Below are 18,053 nucleotides of genomic sequence, written 5' to 3' on the forward strand. Positions count from 1 at the left end.
AGACATAAAATAAGCCTTTTTATAAACATAACTGGCCATTTCACTATAGATATAGTGGTTCTATTATACTGGAGGAAGGCAAAGGAGGGAAAGCAAATATACTACTTTATTTTGCCATCTTTTTTACGACAAAGAACAAAGGGCAACCCTGTTGTTGGAGGATGTTTGGAATGAGTCAGATTTAAAGGCAGGACACCAGAACGTGCTTTCTGTGCACACCTATGCTTTATAATGCTTTGTTTTATTTCAAATACAGGCTACGCTGACAAAGGGACTACAGTTTATGTTTACTTCATGACATGCTTTTCCAGCGGGGCACATGGATAGTTTAGGTACAAATATAGATGGGTAGGTTCCCTAAACTCCTGTAAATATCCCTACAGCTGGGCATGTAGGGAAATGCAAAGGCATGTAAATGCTTTACTATCTTCTCATCTGATACGCTTTTCATTCCAAAATTTAATCATTTCACTTAAGTATAACCCATTGTGAAACAATAGAATAAAAAATAAAAAAAATAAAAAATCAAACACTGGAGGTGTGACATGACACATGCTCACGGTACCAGTGGTGTGTTAGGAGAAAATGTAAGTCCCTATCAGCTTAGTGCCTCTATGGGAGAGCTCCACACAGAACCAGAATGTCACAGAGAAACACAGGGAAGTACAGGAAGGCTTTGTCCCCTGCTCTATCAATAGGCCCCAGGCATCCACTCCTCTGGTATTTTTAAAGCATAAAGAATTAGTGAAACAACTCACAATGACTTCTTTGAAAGAATCCTTGTCACTGATTGTCTTATCCGCTATACAACCAGACTGATTCAGGTAGTGGTAGTTCTCCGGTACAGATAAGTAAAAAGCATCTGATGAGGGGTAAGAAGAGCAGGAATTAAAAAAAAAATCCAGATGAATGTGTCAGAGCTACATAGTTCACAATTCATCTTCTTCTCAGAAATTATGACAATGTAGCAAACAACATTTTATATTAAAATTAAACATCGTGTTTTATTTTGCTTTGTTTAACTGTACAATGGAGATAATTCTATTTTTTTGGAAGCAAAGACAGCAGGCCCAAAGGGAGATACTGAGACAGCTTTAGGCAAATTTGCACATATACAAATGTCATTTCTTTTGTTCAGTAGATTTATTCTTTATGAGAGAGGATTAGAGGAACCAGAATTCTTCTCTTTGTTGCTGTGGAGTTATTTAGTACCAGCAAAAATATTCAGCTTGAACATGGTGAAACATGTTTGTCCCCGAGTACTTTTCCCAGGGCCATAGAAGAAGCTGTGAGAAAAACGACCCACAGCTTGGTGACATTCTTCAACTAAGCAGGTTACTTTATCAGGTAGAGCTCAAATTAATACCCAGTGAATTCCAATTTAATAAATAATCCATTTTGCTGCTTGGCTTATTGAGTTTCTGCAGTTATATTCTCCGCTGCTGTCACTGTGTCTGACTGCTAACAGAAAGCCACTACAGCCGTGTGACTTGAGCTTTTCCACTCACCTTTCTCTCTCTCTTCTACCCCTGCCAGCAGAGCATAGAATATATGATAATTTCTTTCCCCAGGGTTTTGTCTTACTACGCGGTTCTGTCAAAGTAAAAAATAGTTTCTATTTAAACAGCCATTTTCAAGAATAACTTTTTTTTCTTTAAAAAAAAACTTCATATACAAAGAAAATATTAAATCAAACTAAATTAACTGAGCATGAACACATATCAACTTACTTTTTCCAATAAATCTATAGCCAAGAACAAAAACGCCAGTCAAGGAATAAAACAAAAAGCAATTAACACACAAGCTATTTTTAATTTTAATTCTTTCATTTGAGACAGTAGGAAGAGTATCACCGTTACCCCAGGTACTATTTTGAAACAGTAAGTGGAGTATGTGATCTCCCTGTCTAGTCAGCTGTGTCTTCATCTATACAGCTTCCCATCCCCTGGCTGTATTCCTCATCCTCATTCCGCACACCTCTGGTGGAGCTGGCTCAGTCCAATTTTCCAAATGCAGGGCAAATCTAAGGACTTGACCCACCCACCCTCACACTGCAGAAACTGAGCAGCTCTTCTCCTTCAAGTACTTTTCCAGTAGCTGAGAAATTTATCTTCAGATATAATGAACGAGGGAAATAGCTGACAGCTGAAGTTATCCCCAAGAACTAAAGCTCTGTTAGCTCAATACTTAGGAGCATGCATGTGAAGCACTCTAACCAGCAGCAATACAAAATTCTGGTCCTCTGAGAGTATACACATCCTGCCCTACCACAGATGCATATTTGCACAAACACGTGAAGGATTTGGTGTTACTACTTCTTTTTCCCAACATAAATCAGGTCAATTTAACTGCGTATGTTTTAGAATCAGGTGAAAGGACGGAAAAGGGTACGTGCAACTTCACTCTCAGCCCTCCACAGAGGAGGTACATACAGGCTGCCCGCTAACACAAGACAAATCACCAAACAAGGATACAATCTATAATTCTTCCTCCCTGAATGTTTCCTTTCTGACAGATGTTCAGCTGAATAAACTTCCCAAAGCGACTTGAGTTGTTGTTGTAAACAGTCTTCGCATTGCCAAAAGCCTCCATAATTGGACTGTGAAAATACGGAAGAATGACAAAAGTGTTAAAGCGTGACCAGAATGCTGACAGGGGACTCGTGAATGGGATAGCACTTGGTAAAGCCTATTTCTGACACCCTCCTCAGCCATAATCTGCATCCTCAGTATTACTCTCAATTTATTAAGAACAGACATCTCAATTTTCTATCAAGATATACAAATATTAAAGAACAAGAAGACTGATAGTCCTAAAACTACTCAGCAGCTTAATCTGTAACTGTGCAAAAGGCACAAGCAAATCCCATTATAGTACTCAAATCATAGAAATAAGAAATCTCAGTGCATGCAAATTGCTATACAGATGAAGGGAAAACAGTCCTTGTCCTAAGGCAATTAAAAAAAACACAAAGATACAGAAGATTAAAAGATTAAAAAAAAAAAGAAGCATGATAAACAAAGGTAATAGCTTCTCAAATTGTCTGTTTTTTTTAAAGTAGCTTAGAATCATGTATTATTTCATTTGAGCACTGATTGCTTTTTACTCTTGTGTAGAGAGACCACTTTATCTGATGCATTTACTCATGTGTCTTATCAGTTCTCCTTATTCCCCCTTTAGCACTTGCACACTTTATCCACGCTGTGCTGAATATTGCTCTTCCTTATCCACAGGCTATACAAACCAATAGTTTCTTCCTCCCATTACCCATTTCCCTCAGTGAGCATCTGAATTCAGCTACAAATAAAAATGAAAGCCACTACTAAATAGTCCTTCTCCAAACCATGCATCTTTTTGCTTCATCCCACTGTGCTCACATCTCTCTAGAGCATCCAGATGCTCAGTCAATTATAAGTTATTTAATTAATTACTACTCCATCAGCAGTACAGACAACTCCTATAAAAACTAGTGAGCATGCATCATGTTGCACATGTAGAGGGACCGTCTCTAAACTGTTTCTCAGTGATTCAGTCTTTTCTTAAAAATGAGACCAAGACAATACCGGCAATAATTTGCACAAACCTACATTAGGAAGAAAGAAGCAAGGTTACTTTATTAATTAATGGTTTTCAGAGCAATAAAAGGCATATATATGGGGGTTTCAAAGTAGCAAAATACTCTCCAGTCCTTCAAAGCTGTCTGAAGAGCCTGGAGACCATTGAGCAATCTCCAACAATTTTCTGTTAAACTTACCACACCTTAATAGGTGTTGCGTGAAACAGCAGTAGGGCCTCTGGTACAAAACAAAACCAAAATTGTGTTTTTCCATCAACCCAGGTTTGAAGTACTTTCATCTTCTAGGACTGTCGCACCTCTGTTAACAGACCCTTTGTCCAACACTCAAGGCTACACACACAAGTATGAAGGGAGTACCTGCTCTCAAGAATAGCTTGCTCCACACAGGAGGTCTTCTCTCGGCAAGACAGTTCCAGCGAATGTTGGCTCATTGCAGACAAGAATTTGAGGATCAGCTTAGTGCTTTCTGTCTTACCAGCACCACTTTCACCACTGAAAGAAGAAGAGAAGGTAAGTGTTTTGATGGCTCTAGCTACCAGGGAAGAAGTCCCTTACATGGCCAGCCGTCCAAACTCTCAACTCCCAGAGGTCAGGAAGTCTGGTGTGATTAGTTACAATTCTCAAACAGCAACAGAATACACCTTTAAACTTGCTGAATAGGACATCCAAAACAAAATTTAAGCTATTCTTAGACTTTATACCACTTTCCAGATGACTTTTTAAGGCATATTGCGTAAAGATGTACACAACACCCATGAGGCAAAGAGCAGCTCTCTGAACACATACTATCCAACTGTTCTCATGAAAACTGAAAAACAAAGTTAGCACAAAGGCACAGCAATGCTCAGTGAGAAAGTCCAGAGTACGAAGGTTTCCCAACAGGAGTTAGGCTGGGAAAGTTCGGGATTATCCTGCAGCAATCTAGCTAAGGAGGGAGTCCTGCCGTGAGGAGGATGTTAGATAGCAGTGCATATAGGTTACTACTGTTATTAACACCGATTTCTTAGTAACTTACATGTTCTTTAAACTTTTTATATGCCTATCCAAATGAACTATATTTATGAGTTTAAATAATTGTAACCTCTCATCAGTGATGTAAAATCTCTCATCTTAACTGACAGAACAAAGCTATTTGATAATGCTACACTGGCGTTTGAGAACAAACAAACAAACACTATTAATAAGCAATCCTGCTGATACAGCAGAAAGCAATGCAATAAATTTCTCTGCAAAACAAATAGTCTAAAAAGATAAGGTGTAAATTTGGCTTGTTTCCCCAGCATTGTTTCCTTTCAATTATGTAACTTTATAATTAAAAGCATACTGTGAGTCTTTAAGAAGCATAGCCTGTGGTTGAAGTTTGTCCAGTTTGCTTACTTTTGAAGTGAAGTCATAGCATTATATTCTATGCTATAGCCTAATTCCTAATTTTCCTAATTTCTAATTAAACTGTACCTAATTTTGGTTTACTCCCAATGAAAGGAGGTGTATTTTGGTCTTATCCTACCCTTTTCATTGTAGCAAGTGGGAGTTTTGTCACTGGCTTTGATGGACTACAACTGAGCACGTAGAGCAAGCTTAATTGAGTTGACAGTCATTTGTTGTGCCATTATTGAGTGCTGACCCTGGTGATTTTAGGTCATGGCAAAGGATAAAGATGCTTTCTAGTAAAACGCAAGTAAGAAAGGTACAGCCTGAGGAAGCAACATGTAATTTCCCTGCAAATGAATTCCAACTATTACAAAAATCATCAGGGAATAGGCATTCAGAATACAAAATAAGATACAGAGTTTTGTAGCTGAGATTTAAGTGTGTCCCACCAAACAATCACCAAATCTTTAAAATGTTTCATAAAACTTAATACAAGATACGCTATTTGCTGAAATGTTCCAGAATGTATGATTCATCATACTTCTACTATCTCCAATTCTGTAGTATTTTTAATTTAGTTTTACCCTTGATGTCCAGGACTCCAAATTATAAGTACCTTCCCCTAATGCTTTTTCAGTATTCAACCCCTTTCTCTTCACAGGCCAGCACCCACTCATGCTCAAGCCAACAAAGCAAGTATTTAATATTCTGTTTATCTAATACTGGCTCCCTGTACACCAAAGGTCTAGCAAAACATCGCTAGTACTAGTTTTGAAAGACCTTCACAAATCCCAGCATCATCTTTGCCTGGTACAAATACCTTAATACAGCAACACACACCTCTTCCTGCCTAAATTCTCACCCTCCAAGCCGGGTAGATAGCACACATAGCTCAACAGCAAGGATCTGGGTGCCATGAAAAATACCTGATCTTCTGCTGACAACATCCTTCCTCTGCCCACATCTTCCATCCTATGCTCTACAGGAGCACCTGTAGTTCTGGGGAAGCTGAGAGCCACCCCAGAGTAATCAAGAACTCTTGAATAAAGATGGTCAAAGCTGATGGGGAATACTTCCCATGCTTATTTCTATCATAGCTAGTATCTGCACAATTATACCTTCTTGATTTTTTTTTCTTAGAGCGTGACAAGCTCAGAACTGGGTCAGGACATGATAATGATCTACCCACTCACTGCCTACCTCTGATGGCCTCCAAGTGGAGATGCCCAGGAAAGACATGGTTTATTTCCCTTCTGTGTTCTTCCAGCTTCCAGCCATTTGCTGTTCAGAGGGCTGCAGATCTAGACCCCAGTTTCCATGTGTCTTGTAACCTCAACGGATTTATCTTCTATGAGTTTCTACACGAGCCAATTCTACATACAATCATTTTATACTTCTGATTAAAATTTTTTGGCTTGTGAACTACCTCCAGTTCCACAAAATTCACTTGGATATAACGCAAGGGGAAAAGGGCTTGTACATAATACTCAAGATACGAACAAAGGATGGATTTACCCAATATCTATTTTGTTCTCTATTCATTTATTTGTAAGCACTTGATTCCATGTAGTTCTACAACCACTACCAAACATTAGGTAGATAGGCTCCTGGACCCCTCTAGCGTGACAGTAAGATCTCACTCGTACATGGTGCTGCTCAGCTTGAGACATGATTTTCTGTGCATCAAGTTGGCTCTTACTCATTCCTTTGCAAAATGCTTTATAAAAACATCATTAACCAGATGAAAATAAAGAACAAGAACACTAATCTTCAAAGTTGTTTACTCAACCTATTCAGTATGTACACTGGCACTAGATTAAATTGGATCAGTCTTTCAGACTCCTTAAAAAAACCGACGTCTACAAAAGACACTGCTAAGGCCAGTAAAAGAAGGGTGAATTTTTTAGTACCCAGTCAACCTTTCAAGCAACTCTTTACCCCATGAGTTTAAGTGCCCAGCTTTTTTCACATCAGTGTATTCAGTATTCTGAATATATTGCATGACAGCAACCCGCACGACTCTCACTTAGGAGATCTTTAACTTTCCTCCATGCCTTGTTCTACCCTGGGCATTTCACAAAGGGCACAGCAGTCTGAACTCTGGACTGCTGCAATGGAAAAAAGGGTCACTATGAAATGCTTCTCTTTCTGAAGGGCATAATGCAAGCGAGGCTGTATCAACACAACTGTAAATCACTTCTCAGTTCTGTCTTCTGGCTTTAAATCCCCAAAGACAGATAGACACAGACAGAATAGCTCCCCTCAGCAAATACTGTTCTTCAAAGACACAAGTGAATCAAGTGTGTCAGTCTCATTAGAAAATTTTCCCATCACAAGCCTGGGTCTCACCCAAAGAACGGTTTGTTTTATGTTGATCTTCAGGCTGAAGAACAACAACAAAGATGTCAAGCCATCAGATGATAACAAAGAGAACAAACTGCTGTCAGACTGTGATTTCCCACTCGTGCCACCAACTTTAATATAATTCAGGGTGACTCTTGCTGTTCCTTGTATTGGTCTACATGTCTTCTGAGTGCTTTAAAGCAGAACTACTACTGTTATATCAGAGAGAAGAGTGTTTGCTCGCATGTGTATGGATTAGACCACCTTAAAAAAAGCAGCAACAAAAATAAAACCAAAAGCATTTTGCTATTCTTACATTAAAGGGGAGTAGGTGCTTGAACTTAGTCCCAACGTGTGAACACGTCATCTAACCACTGGGGAAAGCAGTTCCTTCTCTTGATCAAGACAAGCTGCTTGACTGCTCCTTGAAGACGAGGGACTCCCCCTTTGTGTTCCTGCTGAGGCACCCAGATTTCTGACCAGCCAGTCAGCTCAACTGGTGGGCATGCCATTTCACATTCTGTGAATAGCAGCCATGCCAGCTGAAAAATCACAATACATTGATAGTTTTTAATGCATTTGTAATAGCATCAAATTTAAATTGAATGGCTTTTTTCTGTTTTGTTTTAAGTGAAACTGGACTTTGATGTAAGATTGAGATCAACGTGAAACCAAACATTCGTTGATGCAGACATTTTTGCAAGAAAAACTTTAGTTCAATAACCATATAAGCATCCTTTAGCCTGGAGAGTGAAAATACTAGTTCACATCTGCATTAATATTCTGATGCCCAGGCTGTGCACAGCTTCTTCAACATGCCATTTCGTTGACATTTTAGGCTGCAAAGTCTTCTGAATGCAGCAGTACAATGAATTAAAATAAGCCTGTGTAACAATGATAAATAAGCATCTGTAGATGGCTCCATTTAATATTCTCTCTTCCATATCCCCTCCTTTTTACCTTTGCTGTCTTGTTATCCTGTAAAAATGGTCTCAGATTTCTATTCCATTTTGAGTTACAACTGATGACAGTTGTTGATCCAGTTTCCTTCCTTAACCCTTTTATCTTACCCCATACAGAAAAATATTCCAACTATTTCAACAGTCCAGAAGCTTTTTTATTTTTATTTTTTTACAGGTTTTTGAAACCAATACCACATACATAGTAAGAAAGCAGCTCTAAAACAAAGCTGAATTAAAACTAGGTGCCAGCAGGGGGCACTTCAAGTCCAGAGGATCACAGGTATTCAATGCTTTATTTCATAGGACTGTTAGGTACAGGAGCTATTGAGTCTTCCGATCCCTGTATTAGGAGCAAGTGAAAACTGCACATCAGAATGTGAAAGTTATTCTAATAAGTGACTCAGCCTAACTGGATGCCACTGCTTAATGTGTTTTTTCTATTGGGACCAAGTTTTCCTTTGTACCATGCCCTCAATAGCACGCTTTAACTTCTGGTTATTACTGAAGTGCAGTTGAACTTGATGAACTTTGCAGGTCCCTTCAAACTGAGCTATTCTATTCCTTCTCTTACATGAAATGCAAGACAGAAACATTTGCCTGATTTCAGACATGGAAGAGCTCCACTGGACCAGATTTTCAAATACCAGCAGTAACCAAGAAAGCCTGACAGCGACCCGTTGCAACATCTCAATCTAAACCAGTAAAAGATACAGGCATGAGCAGAATGTGGGAGAGGACTAGCAAACTGCTATACTTTCAATTCTGATGCCTCAAACTAAGAATGCCATCATGGAACTTTTGAAAACCGTTAGTGATTAAAAAAATAATAATAATCCTGGTCCAAGTCCTTCACAGATACAGCAGATAATACTGCTTTAGAAAAGTAGATTTTACTTTTTATTTTTTGTTCTGAATTGCACGTTCCTTCATAATTTGTAGAAACAGAAAACACCCTTATAAGATTGTATTATGGCACTTCTCCAAAACATGGATCTTACACAAATCATTGCTTAAACCCATGGCCAAAGTAAGCTATTTTAAAAGGGACTGCTAATGTAAAACTTCTCCATATTATGGTTTATCTGTACCAAGGTTTACAGAGCAGGGACTGCTGGAGACTCCTCTGGAACATTAAAGACCTCTGCTTGCTTCCTTTTTAGGACACAACATGTTTTTCTCTTGGCAGCTTGTGATGAACTGGAAGGAAAGGTAAAATACGTGGGCCAGTACAGAATAAAATTAACGAAGATACTAATGGCTACCTGCTAGGCACCAGAAATTATTTCAGACCCCAAAGTTCGAGTCTGTGGGTTGTTCACAAGTAATTAGCTGACATTACACCATGAAATAATGATGCCAATCTAGCTAATTTCACAAAGATCTTCATGCATTTCACTCGGAGTGTCATCTGGACTCATCTTTTAATGTACAGCACTATATATTAAATTAAAAACAAACAAACAAAAAAACAACAACAGTTGAAACAGTTGAAAGCTGAAAAAAACGCACACGGCCCACCTCTGTCTTTGTCCTTACTAGACAAGACCTGCCCAGAGGAAAGAGCAGGCAGAGGCGGAGAGCTGAAAGCTTTCAGAAACTTGAAAACAGACCTAGCTGTGTTGCACCTGATCCGCATTTCTAACAGCTTGTGTGCTGAACTACATGCGCCAAATCCTCTTCTTACCCAGGAAACCTTGCAAATTGTTCTGCAATTTTAAAAGCCTGTAGAAATTGCCTATTGCAAAAGGTGTTGCTCTCACTTTATCTCATCCCCTCTCTGCTCTGATGGCTGACCAGTGCTGTCGCATGGGCTCCCACAGAGGTCAGGAGACAGCCAGTACCACGTCACCTTGTGCCTGAGTTTTCACTTCAAAGACATTTGCTTGTGCTATTGGCTGCAGCATGGCGAGAGCAAACAGGCACAAAAATACTGCAAAGGGGAGAGATGAGAGGGAGGGGAAACAAATTCTCACTCCATCATGCATCAGCCCCTATATGGAGCCTGAAGGTGCCACACTGCGATTGCCAACAAGCTGGTCCTGCTGATCTGGTGAGCAAGGATTTGTTTTCCCCTGTGCTTGTGTGAGCCAACGCAGCTGAGCTGGCAGGCTGGGGAAAGGGAGCCACACCAGGCAAAGAGCTGGCTCTGTTCATTGCTCTTCTGGAGCCAGAAGGAAGGAGGAGCTGAAAACTGCTAAAAGCTATTGAAATGCCAACTGCTCTCAATGTACATGCAGCAGCAGTGAGATCCTGAGCACCAGTGATGCAGTGGATCAAATGGGAGGCTACAAGAATGCCATTAAATTAAGGCACAATGAGATTAAGAAAGTAAAAGTGATCAGGCAGAATCAAGCAGCTGAAATGGGAAGGATTTTCTCTTTTGCTGTTGTTTTCTACAGCATTTCTCAAGACTGGTATAGATTTATTTTTTTTCCCTCTAGATGCAGGTTTGGGGTATAGTGGTGACAAACTATTGAGCTGCAAGGAATACTTTTTAGAGGCCTGCAGAATAATGAGTTGTATTTCCAGAGATCTCTGCCCAAACTGATGATTTAAAAGCCTGATTTCTTTAGGAATTTTCCTCTTCATTCAGTCTGAATACCTGTCTCTAAACCACCTGGAGGTACACCGTCAGGGATAATCAAAGCAGCAGCCATTTACCTGATGAGGATACACTGGTTGTCATGACGCTTCCAAAGGCAGCGGTAGCACTCGTTGGCCACAGCAAAGATGTGAGGTGCGATCTCTCCCATGTGGTGCTTGCTGTATCGCTCCATGGCAGTGCAGTCATACAGCCCCGGGATGGTCTTGTAAGGGTTCACAGAAGCAACTATGGAACCGATGTACGTCTGCAAGCACAAAATCCCCCAGAGCTGTTATTAGACATGGGGTAGAGCAGTATAACAGACCTCACAAATGAAAGACAGTAAACACGTTTGCAAAAGCCTACCAATCCTCATGGAGTTTGGATAAAGTTGGCTAGTAGTTTTCTCCACTTTTGTTCTTTGGACAAGAGCAACAAGAAGGGTGAAAACTTTCCACCTCCCCCATGCTTTCATGCTTATCCTGTTTACAGCACAGAGCTTCCCAGCTCAGGATTTGTCCCTGCATTAATGCCATTTACCACTGCACGGGAGCATCAACGAGCACCAGGAGCATCAATGAGCACCAATGCGTGCTTTTCACACGTTCTTAGGGACTTTATGAACTTTCCAAACATGACTGTATCCACAGGTCCGGAGCACTGCTGCAAAAGTCTGTTTTTCCATGCACAGTATCAAAATCCTTCTCTGCTCCCCATCTTTAGAATGGGAGTATCAGATAACATGGTAGACAGCAGCATCATTACAGGGTAACAGGCCCTAAGAAAAGTACACGAACTGGCAGATGCTGCCAAAGCACTAAATTTATGCAACTTGATTTACTGCTGCTTTGATGCACAACGGCAACTGACACGACATTCATTTCTCTCCCGTTGCAATTAGAGGCACATCAGTTAAAACCACCCAGGTAGTAGCTTATATCCATTCCCACTGCCTTAACTCATTAAGCTGTGGTAACGTGATCATGTACAACAGCCTATTTGCACTGTTACTCATTTTCTGTCTTTTCCATCTGCTTTACGGCCATCGTCTAGCCACCTGAATATATTTTTCAAATAAAATCAAATTAAATGAAGCCGGAGATAACATTAAGCACACTATCTCCAGAATTTCCAGTACATGTCTGGGGCACATAAAACGAATTGTTATAGCATACAATATATGCGGTGTTAACACTGTGATACTAATTTCACTTTGTTAAGCACTCTTTCTGAGGTTACACGCCAGAAGCTAGAGCTCCTGGCTTCAACAGCCCTGCTGTGGCCTTGCAAAGATCTGGGCTGCAGCTCTGCAGCGTGGTCCCTTCGTACATACAGATGCTCTGTCAGCAGATAACCCTGTCACCACCAACAGGAATTGGCTATGAAGCTCACAGCAGGGCTGGGGCTCTCTTCGTGTATGCAGCACCTTATCCCCAGAGGGCTCCAGGAAGGGGCCCCATGTCCTCCACCTGCAGCATCTCCTCCAGCAAGCCACCACAGGGGCACTTGTGAAGACTCACCGACCACCAGCTCCCTCCCTCATGCTTTCAATCTCTTTCAATCTCTTTCATGTCTACACAGCATTTGCATTCCACATCTACCTGCCTCCTTTCTCTTCTCCTTAATTAATAGGTAATTATCACTGTGTATCTGCTCTCCTTTCTCACTGTTATCCTGCTGCTTTATTTCCCATTATCCATCTGCTTCATCCTCTGTTAGGCCCAGCACCAGCAGCAGCTTTTGCTAAGGGGACTACAGTAACGTCCTTGAAATGATGACAATTTTATTAGATGCAAGAGGAACGTTCCTCCTCACTGTAACTGACGTGTATGTTACAGAGCTGTGAGCTCTCAGTCTGTATGTTTCATAGAACTGCCACACTGTACAAGAGCTCGTAAGGTTCCAACTAGCGGAAGGATCCCATTTCAACACGAGATCATATCGCAGGGCAATTAGAGCACTGAGACAACACTAATTTCCTGGGATCATCCCCTCTTGGGTTCTTAAATAACTAGTGAGCAAGTCTCTAGGAACAAACTTCCTCAGCTTGATATGCATTTCAGCACAGATTGCATGGGCAGAGATATACACATAATATTTAATTACATGAATGGTTTATTGGTCAATGCCTGCACTGCTATGAATCCACCTCTTTACTTTACTAAAAAGCCTGACTGAAGTCAGAAGTAGGAATAGTAACTTGAGGCACACCATCGAACCAGATACTACGGCAAACAAGCAAACTGATACCACCCAACTTTATAACTGTAAATATCCACTCTACAGCTTCTGCGTGGTCAAGCACGTAACAGAACACCACCACAATACTCCTCCACCTTCCAGTGATAAAGCACTGGCAAAAAGCACCACCGCTGACTGCAGTGCGACTCTTCTTGCGTCTCCTATCTCAAACCCTAAGCATCATGAGGGCAGCCCACTTCTGCACCAGCTCTCTCGACCTGAGACAATCTTTTCCATGGCTTCAGCAAAACTTTTTCAAAATGACACAGGCAGTTCCAGATCTGTGAGCAGATTCTGTTCCAAGAGTCACCTGCTGTAACAATTCCAGGTTCATGACTTTTCCTGTCCACTCACCATCCTCTTACTGTGCTCTTACTAGCAGCAGAACTTCACTGAAACCCAATCCCACTTCTGCCAGCCTCCACCCTGGCAACCCCAGGAGTCCCCGAGTCAGGGACTGGGGGCACGGTCGGACTCACAGACAGGGAGCAGGTGCCAACAATTCCCCGTCCCATGCAGGGCTCTGCCTCCATCCCCTTGGGAATCCCATCAGCCTCCCCATTCAACTGGTTTCTCCGAGGGCAGACTTTCCAGTTTTGCAAATGCAAGCATGATAGCAGCGAGCGAAGCAGGTGCAAAGATACACAAAAAAGCACAGGGCTGTTAAGGTATCTCGTGAGCACTTTTCCTGCACCAGGCATCGTTCATACTGCATATTAAAGCAGTTACTAGTCAAAAGCAGGAACTCTGAATTACTTTATTATGCTAACCTTGTGAGGCAGCTGCTTAGATGAAATTTCAGAAAAGGTGTTTTCATGTAAGAATGTCACTTCCACTTTGCTTAAAAAAGAGTGAATTAATTCTTCTCTTTGTTCTTTGCAGTTTCTAATCTGATTCTCGCAGTCAATAATTGCTTATTTTAATGAAAGCACTCCAAAGCAGTTATGAATGGGAAAAATACTGATGTGTCTGCCAGAGTACTAGCAAGCAGACTGAAAATGTCTGAAAATTCCCTGCTGAAAATCTCTGAGCAGTATTTCAAAGAAATAATGTGTAGGGCTTCGGTCGCATGTCTGGTTTCTTTTGTTATGGACTACACCAGCAACAACTCATTATCAGATCACCACTAATAAATAAATTTGAATCTAAAAAAAAAAAAAAGTTGAGTAATTCAGTCTGAGCCCCAATGTGGTGCTTTGATTACCATACTAAAAGGTTAGCCTCATTTTCTGCTTAATTTTTACTGAAATTTTACATTGATAACGCATCTCCCAAAACACTTCTAGTAATAAACTACAGACACTCCTGCTCCCCTTTTTAACACAAAAAGAGGAAATGAGATTGTTTGCTGATCTTCTAAGATGACTTCCAAAACTAGAAGTTCAAGCCCTGTCTTCTCAGATAGACATTCAGTTAGACGATGGCATCCCAAGAGTCAAAATGAAAGATGTACTTGAGAAAGGAAGAGATTTTTCATCAGTTCTCTAAATGCTTTCTGTGTTTGTTTTGCTTGTTGCCTTCTGACAGCAATCAGTTTTAAACCTTATGTCTAGAAATCACCCCAGACTTCTTCAAACACTCAAGAATGACTCAGTTCTTTAACAAGGCTCAAGAGCTCACAAAGATTTCTGACACCCACAGACATACTCCAAAAAAACTATAAATCAGAGTAGTCCTGTTTAACATTACATAAGTTATCTTGGTTAATGTAATCTCTTTCATGTTAGCTTAAAATGATGAGAAACAAGTTTGCAATCATTTAGCTAAATATAATTTTAAATGTCCTTCTCCCACATGTAAAAAAGGCTTTATAAATAGAAGATGAAAAAGTAGAATTTGAAATTTCCCCTTCAGTCTTTTTTTTCAACTTCTCTTATACAGAACAAGCAACAAATAAGGAAGCAGCCCTAGTGCACAATCACTTCATTAATCCTATAAGCCAAACACACTGCGTAGATCAGGACCACCTTTGCTCTCCATCTTTTCCCCTTCTCACAGAATCTTTTCTGCATACGTCCTTTCAGCCTTGCTCCATGTCCAGCAATCATCCACCTTACATTTCTCCCCCTCTCATGCCAAGACTCAGGCATCTCCTCCACAATAGCTTTTTTATTCCCAAGGATTCTTTAATGATCTCTGTGTTTTACCCATGCCTGCTTTTCCCATGTAAGGTCATCAATTTTATCCCACACTGTTTTTCTCGTGACCTCTCTTCACCCACTACATCAACGTACTCCTCTGTAATTCCCTGACTTCTAGTATTTGAGACATCCAATTTTTCCTTCTTTCTTAAAAAAAACATGAATAGAAGAGGACTTATCTCAGGCTTTGCACATCATGCTGCAGGGAGGGTGAGAGAGAAGGGAGGAGGACTCTGTTAAAAGGCATTACATGCTGCTCCCAAATGAAGTCTTTGATCAACGATCAGAAAAGAAGCTACAACAGCTCGCACTATTAAAACAGGCATGAAGAGACTACATTCCTTAGTTTCAATCATTGTGCTTCTTCAGTGACACCAATATCAATATATTCTTTGCAACACTGCTTAGCATGACGCTAGGAACATTGGAACTGATCAAATACAGAATTAAGATGTTTGGTCACAGATACATACATGAACACTAAGATAAGCACTCTAGCCATCCAACTCTCTTTTCAGAGCACTTTCAAGATATTCTGCTTTGGGCCAGAAAAAACACCTATCCTTACTGCAGACACAAAATCATGTTTGCAGATGTGTCAAAACCTGTGTTTCCAGACTTTTTGTACAGCTCTCAACTTTGTTACAATCATTGATGGAACTGATTCCATGTCTGATGAGTAAGGGCTGTCTGGTTTTAGTTTGTTTGGTGGTGATGGTGTATCAACCTGACAATTTATGAAACAAGTATCATTTTCTGGGCTTGCCATTAATATATGGGAAACTGAAATAAAACTGTAGTGCAACTGGCTCACTAGAAAGCCACTGTCTGGTACCTTCAGATAACAAATGTTAAAAGATCATCCATATTCCACGCGAGCCTCATCTCTCTCATACCTTTTATCATCAAGGCTTGAGTAACACTGTCAAATTAAAACACCTGTGCTTTCATAGCACATGCAAATACAGACAGTCTTAAAAGACCACAAAATAGCTATCAAATTTCTCTATCTTTTCAACACTAAATTTCAAAGTTTCACAATACAAAACCTGGGAATAAAAGTTTGTTTAATGCTCTAGGCACAGCCTCCGTTTTTTCCCCATTCTCCCAGGTAAGAGGATTAATTTTAATGGTGACTGCATTTGTACTGAGGCAAAGCTAACTAGGTCAACCACCATACACGTCAGCATAAAAAGAAGAAAGATGGCTGGACCGTATTTTGGGGTGCTTTTTAAGGAAGGGATCAGAAGGGGCATATGTATGCCATAAGCGGGATGAAAATTAATGCTCATGTTCATGGTAGGTTCTTGATTTATCCTCTCTGTGGTAAGTATGCCGTGTCTTTCAGTTGGTCTTGAGCTAATTTCAGTAGGATGGAATCCAGTTTTCTCCCTAAATTATAAGTTAAAACTTCTGAAGCCAAGCTCCTTTCTTAAAAGCCATAATCAAACTGAATTACTAGACTACAAGTTTAGATGTTTTCAACCAATCAAGCCATGTCTGGGATGAAAATGTCATACTCTGTAATCATCCTTACATGCTTGGGCTTCTGCAGCCCTCACTATGTTTGGTGACTCATGGCGGGTTTCCATCAGCCCAAATTTATATCAGATTTGCTTTTCTTTATTACTGTGTACCTTCCCAATGCACACATAATGATGCGCACATATCAAATGCACAAATACATTCTCATTCCTTCTTCTCAGTTGTAGAACTGATTGCACAATGAATGAGGTGTTTTGTAAACACACAGGCCATCCTACAAACATTGGAGTTAGCATCCACAGAGGAAGGAAGACCTTCTGAAGGGAACCAGAACTAGACAGAGCATGTCACTAAGTTCAAGTGCCAGCACCCAGCTGCCTACATTCAGGACCCACCTTTTAATGTTGTCCCTCTCATTGTTTTCTCTAAGTCTCTTCCCAGACACATTCACACTGCTTAACTGCATTTTCCCGGGTGCTTTGCTTCACAACGTAAGCTGCTTCAGCCTCTTCTACCAGCTATCTCCCCTCCCTGATGGCCTCTTCCCTTCCTGTGCCGAGAACAGATCAGATTTGTGGAGTAACAGAGCAAGGCATTTTCAAAGCCAGGCTTTATGCTCTTTTTCACTGGCATAGCTCGTGGCAAGATTCTGGAATAACTTTGAAATATTTATACATGATTTCAGATGATCAGAGGCAACTGTTGGGCAACAATATCCCCATTTAATTGCATCTTTGTCTGTTGCATTCACTCTTCAAATCTATTAAAGTGACCTTACACTTCCATTGGTACCGAGCTTTAACCTACACCGTCCCGTTCCAGGGCTCTCTGAGGACAAAGCCTATGTTATCTTTTCACGAACAAAGACGAACTTTGCAGCCCAGCTACCTTTAACTTCTAAACTATGCTAATTCTTCCACTCCCTACAGCTTCAACCTTGCACATTCATAGTGTCCTTGCTCTAGACAGCTAACTGAAGGTAGAAAATATTTGTGTTTCTTCAGGGGTAAAAACTGGGTTTTGTTCACCTTAGCTACCAACAGAAATAGCAGAACAGTGTGCAGCGGCAGCTGTACCTTTCAGTTTAACTCAAGAGAAGGCTCAGTGACAATGAAGAACCTGCATAAAAACAAGAGATCTCCACAAGCTGAGATCCAATAACTTATCCACCCTTGCTTTCCCATTAACTTTCTCCTAAGGAACAGACAATTCTATGTGGATCGAGATACTCAAGTAACTTCACAAATGTTATCCAGAATCCACACAACACCTACAGGATCTCCAATGGCTTTTTCTGGAGGGTACAAGACAAACTGGCATCAAAGAAGTGCCCAAGAATATTCAAAGGG

General features: G+C 40.6%; 1 protein-coding gene across 1 annotated transcript in view; it reads right to left on the reverse strand.

Moving 5' to 3' along the window:
• MYO10 (myosin X) overlaps nt 1-18,053 on the reverse strand; it is a 162,705-nt gene that overhangs the window by 67,672 nt on the left and 76,980 nt on the right. The window contains exons 4-9 of the mRNA XM_035318850.1: nt 10,915-11,102; nt 3,935-4,069; nt 2,475-2,599; nt 1,731-1,744; nt 1,509-1,593; nt 759-862 (exon numbers count right to left, since the gene is read on the reverse strand). Of these exons, the coding sequence (XP_035174741.1) occupies nt 759-862; nt 1,509-1,593; nt 1,731-1,744; nt 2,475-2,599; nt 3,935-4,069; nt 10,915-11,102 (651 nt within the window). The remainder of the gene's footprint in view (nt 1-758; nt 863-1,508; nt 1,594-1,730; nt 1,745-2,474; nt 2,600-3,934; nt 4,070-10,914; nt 11,103-18,053) is intronic.

Source organism: Oxyura jamaicensis, chromosome 2 (assembly GCF_011077185.1).
Source record: "Oxyura jamaicensis isolate SHBP4307 breed ruddy duck chromosome 2, BPBGC_Ojam_1.0, whole genome shotgun sequence".
Lineage (NCBI taxonomy): Eukaryota > Metazoa > Chordata > Aves > Anseriformes > Anatidae > Oxyura > Oxyura jamaicensis.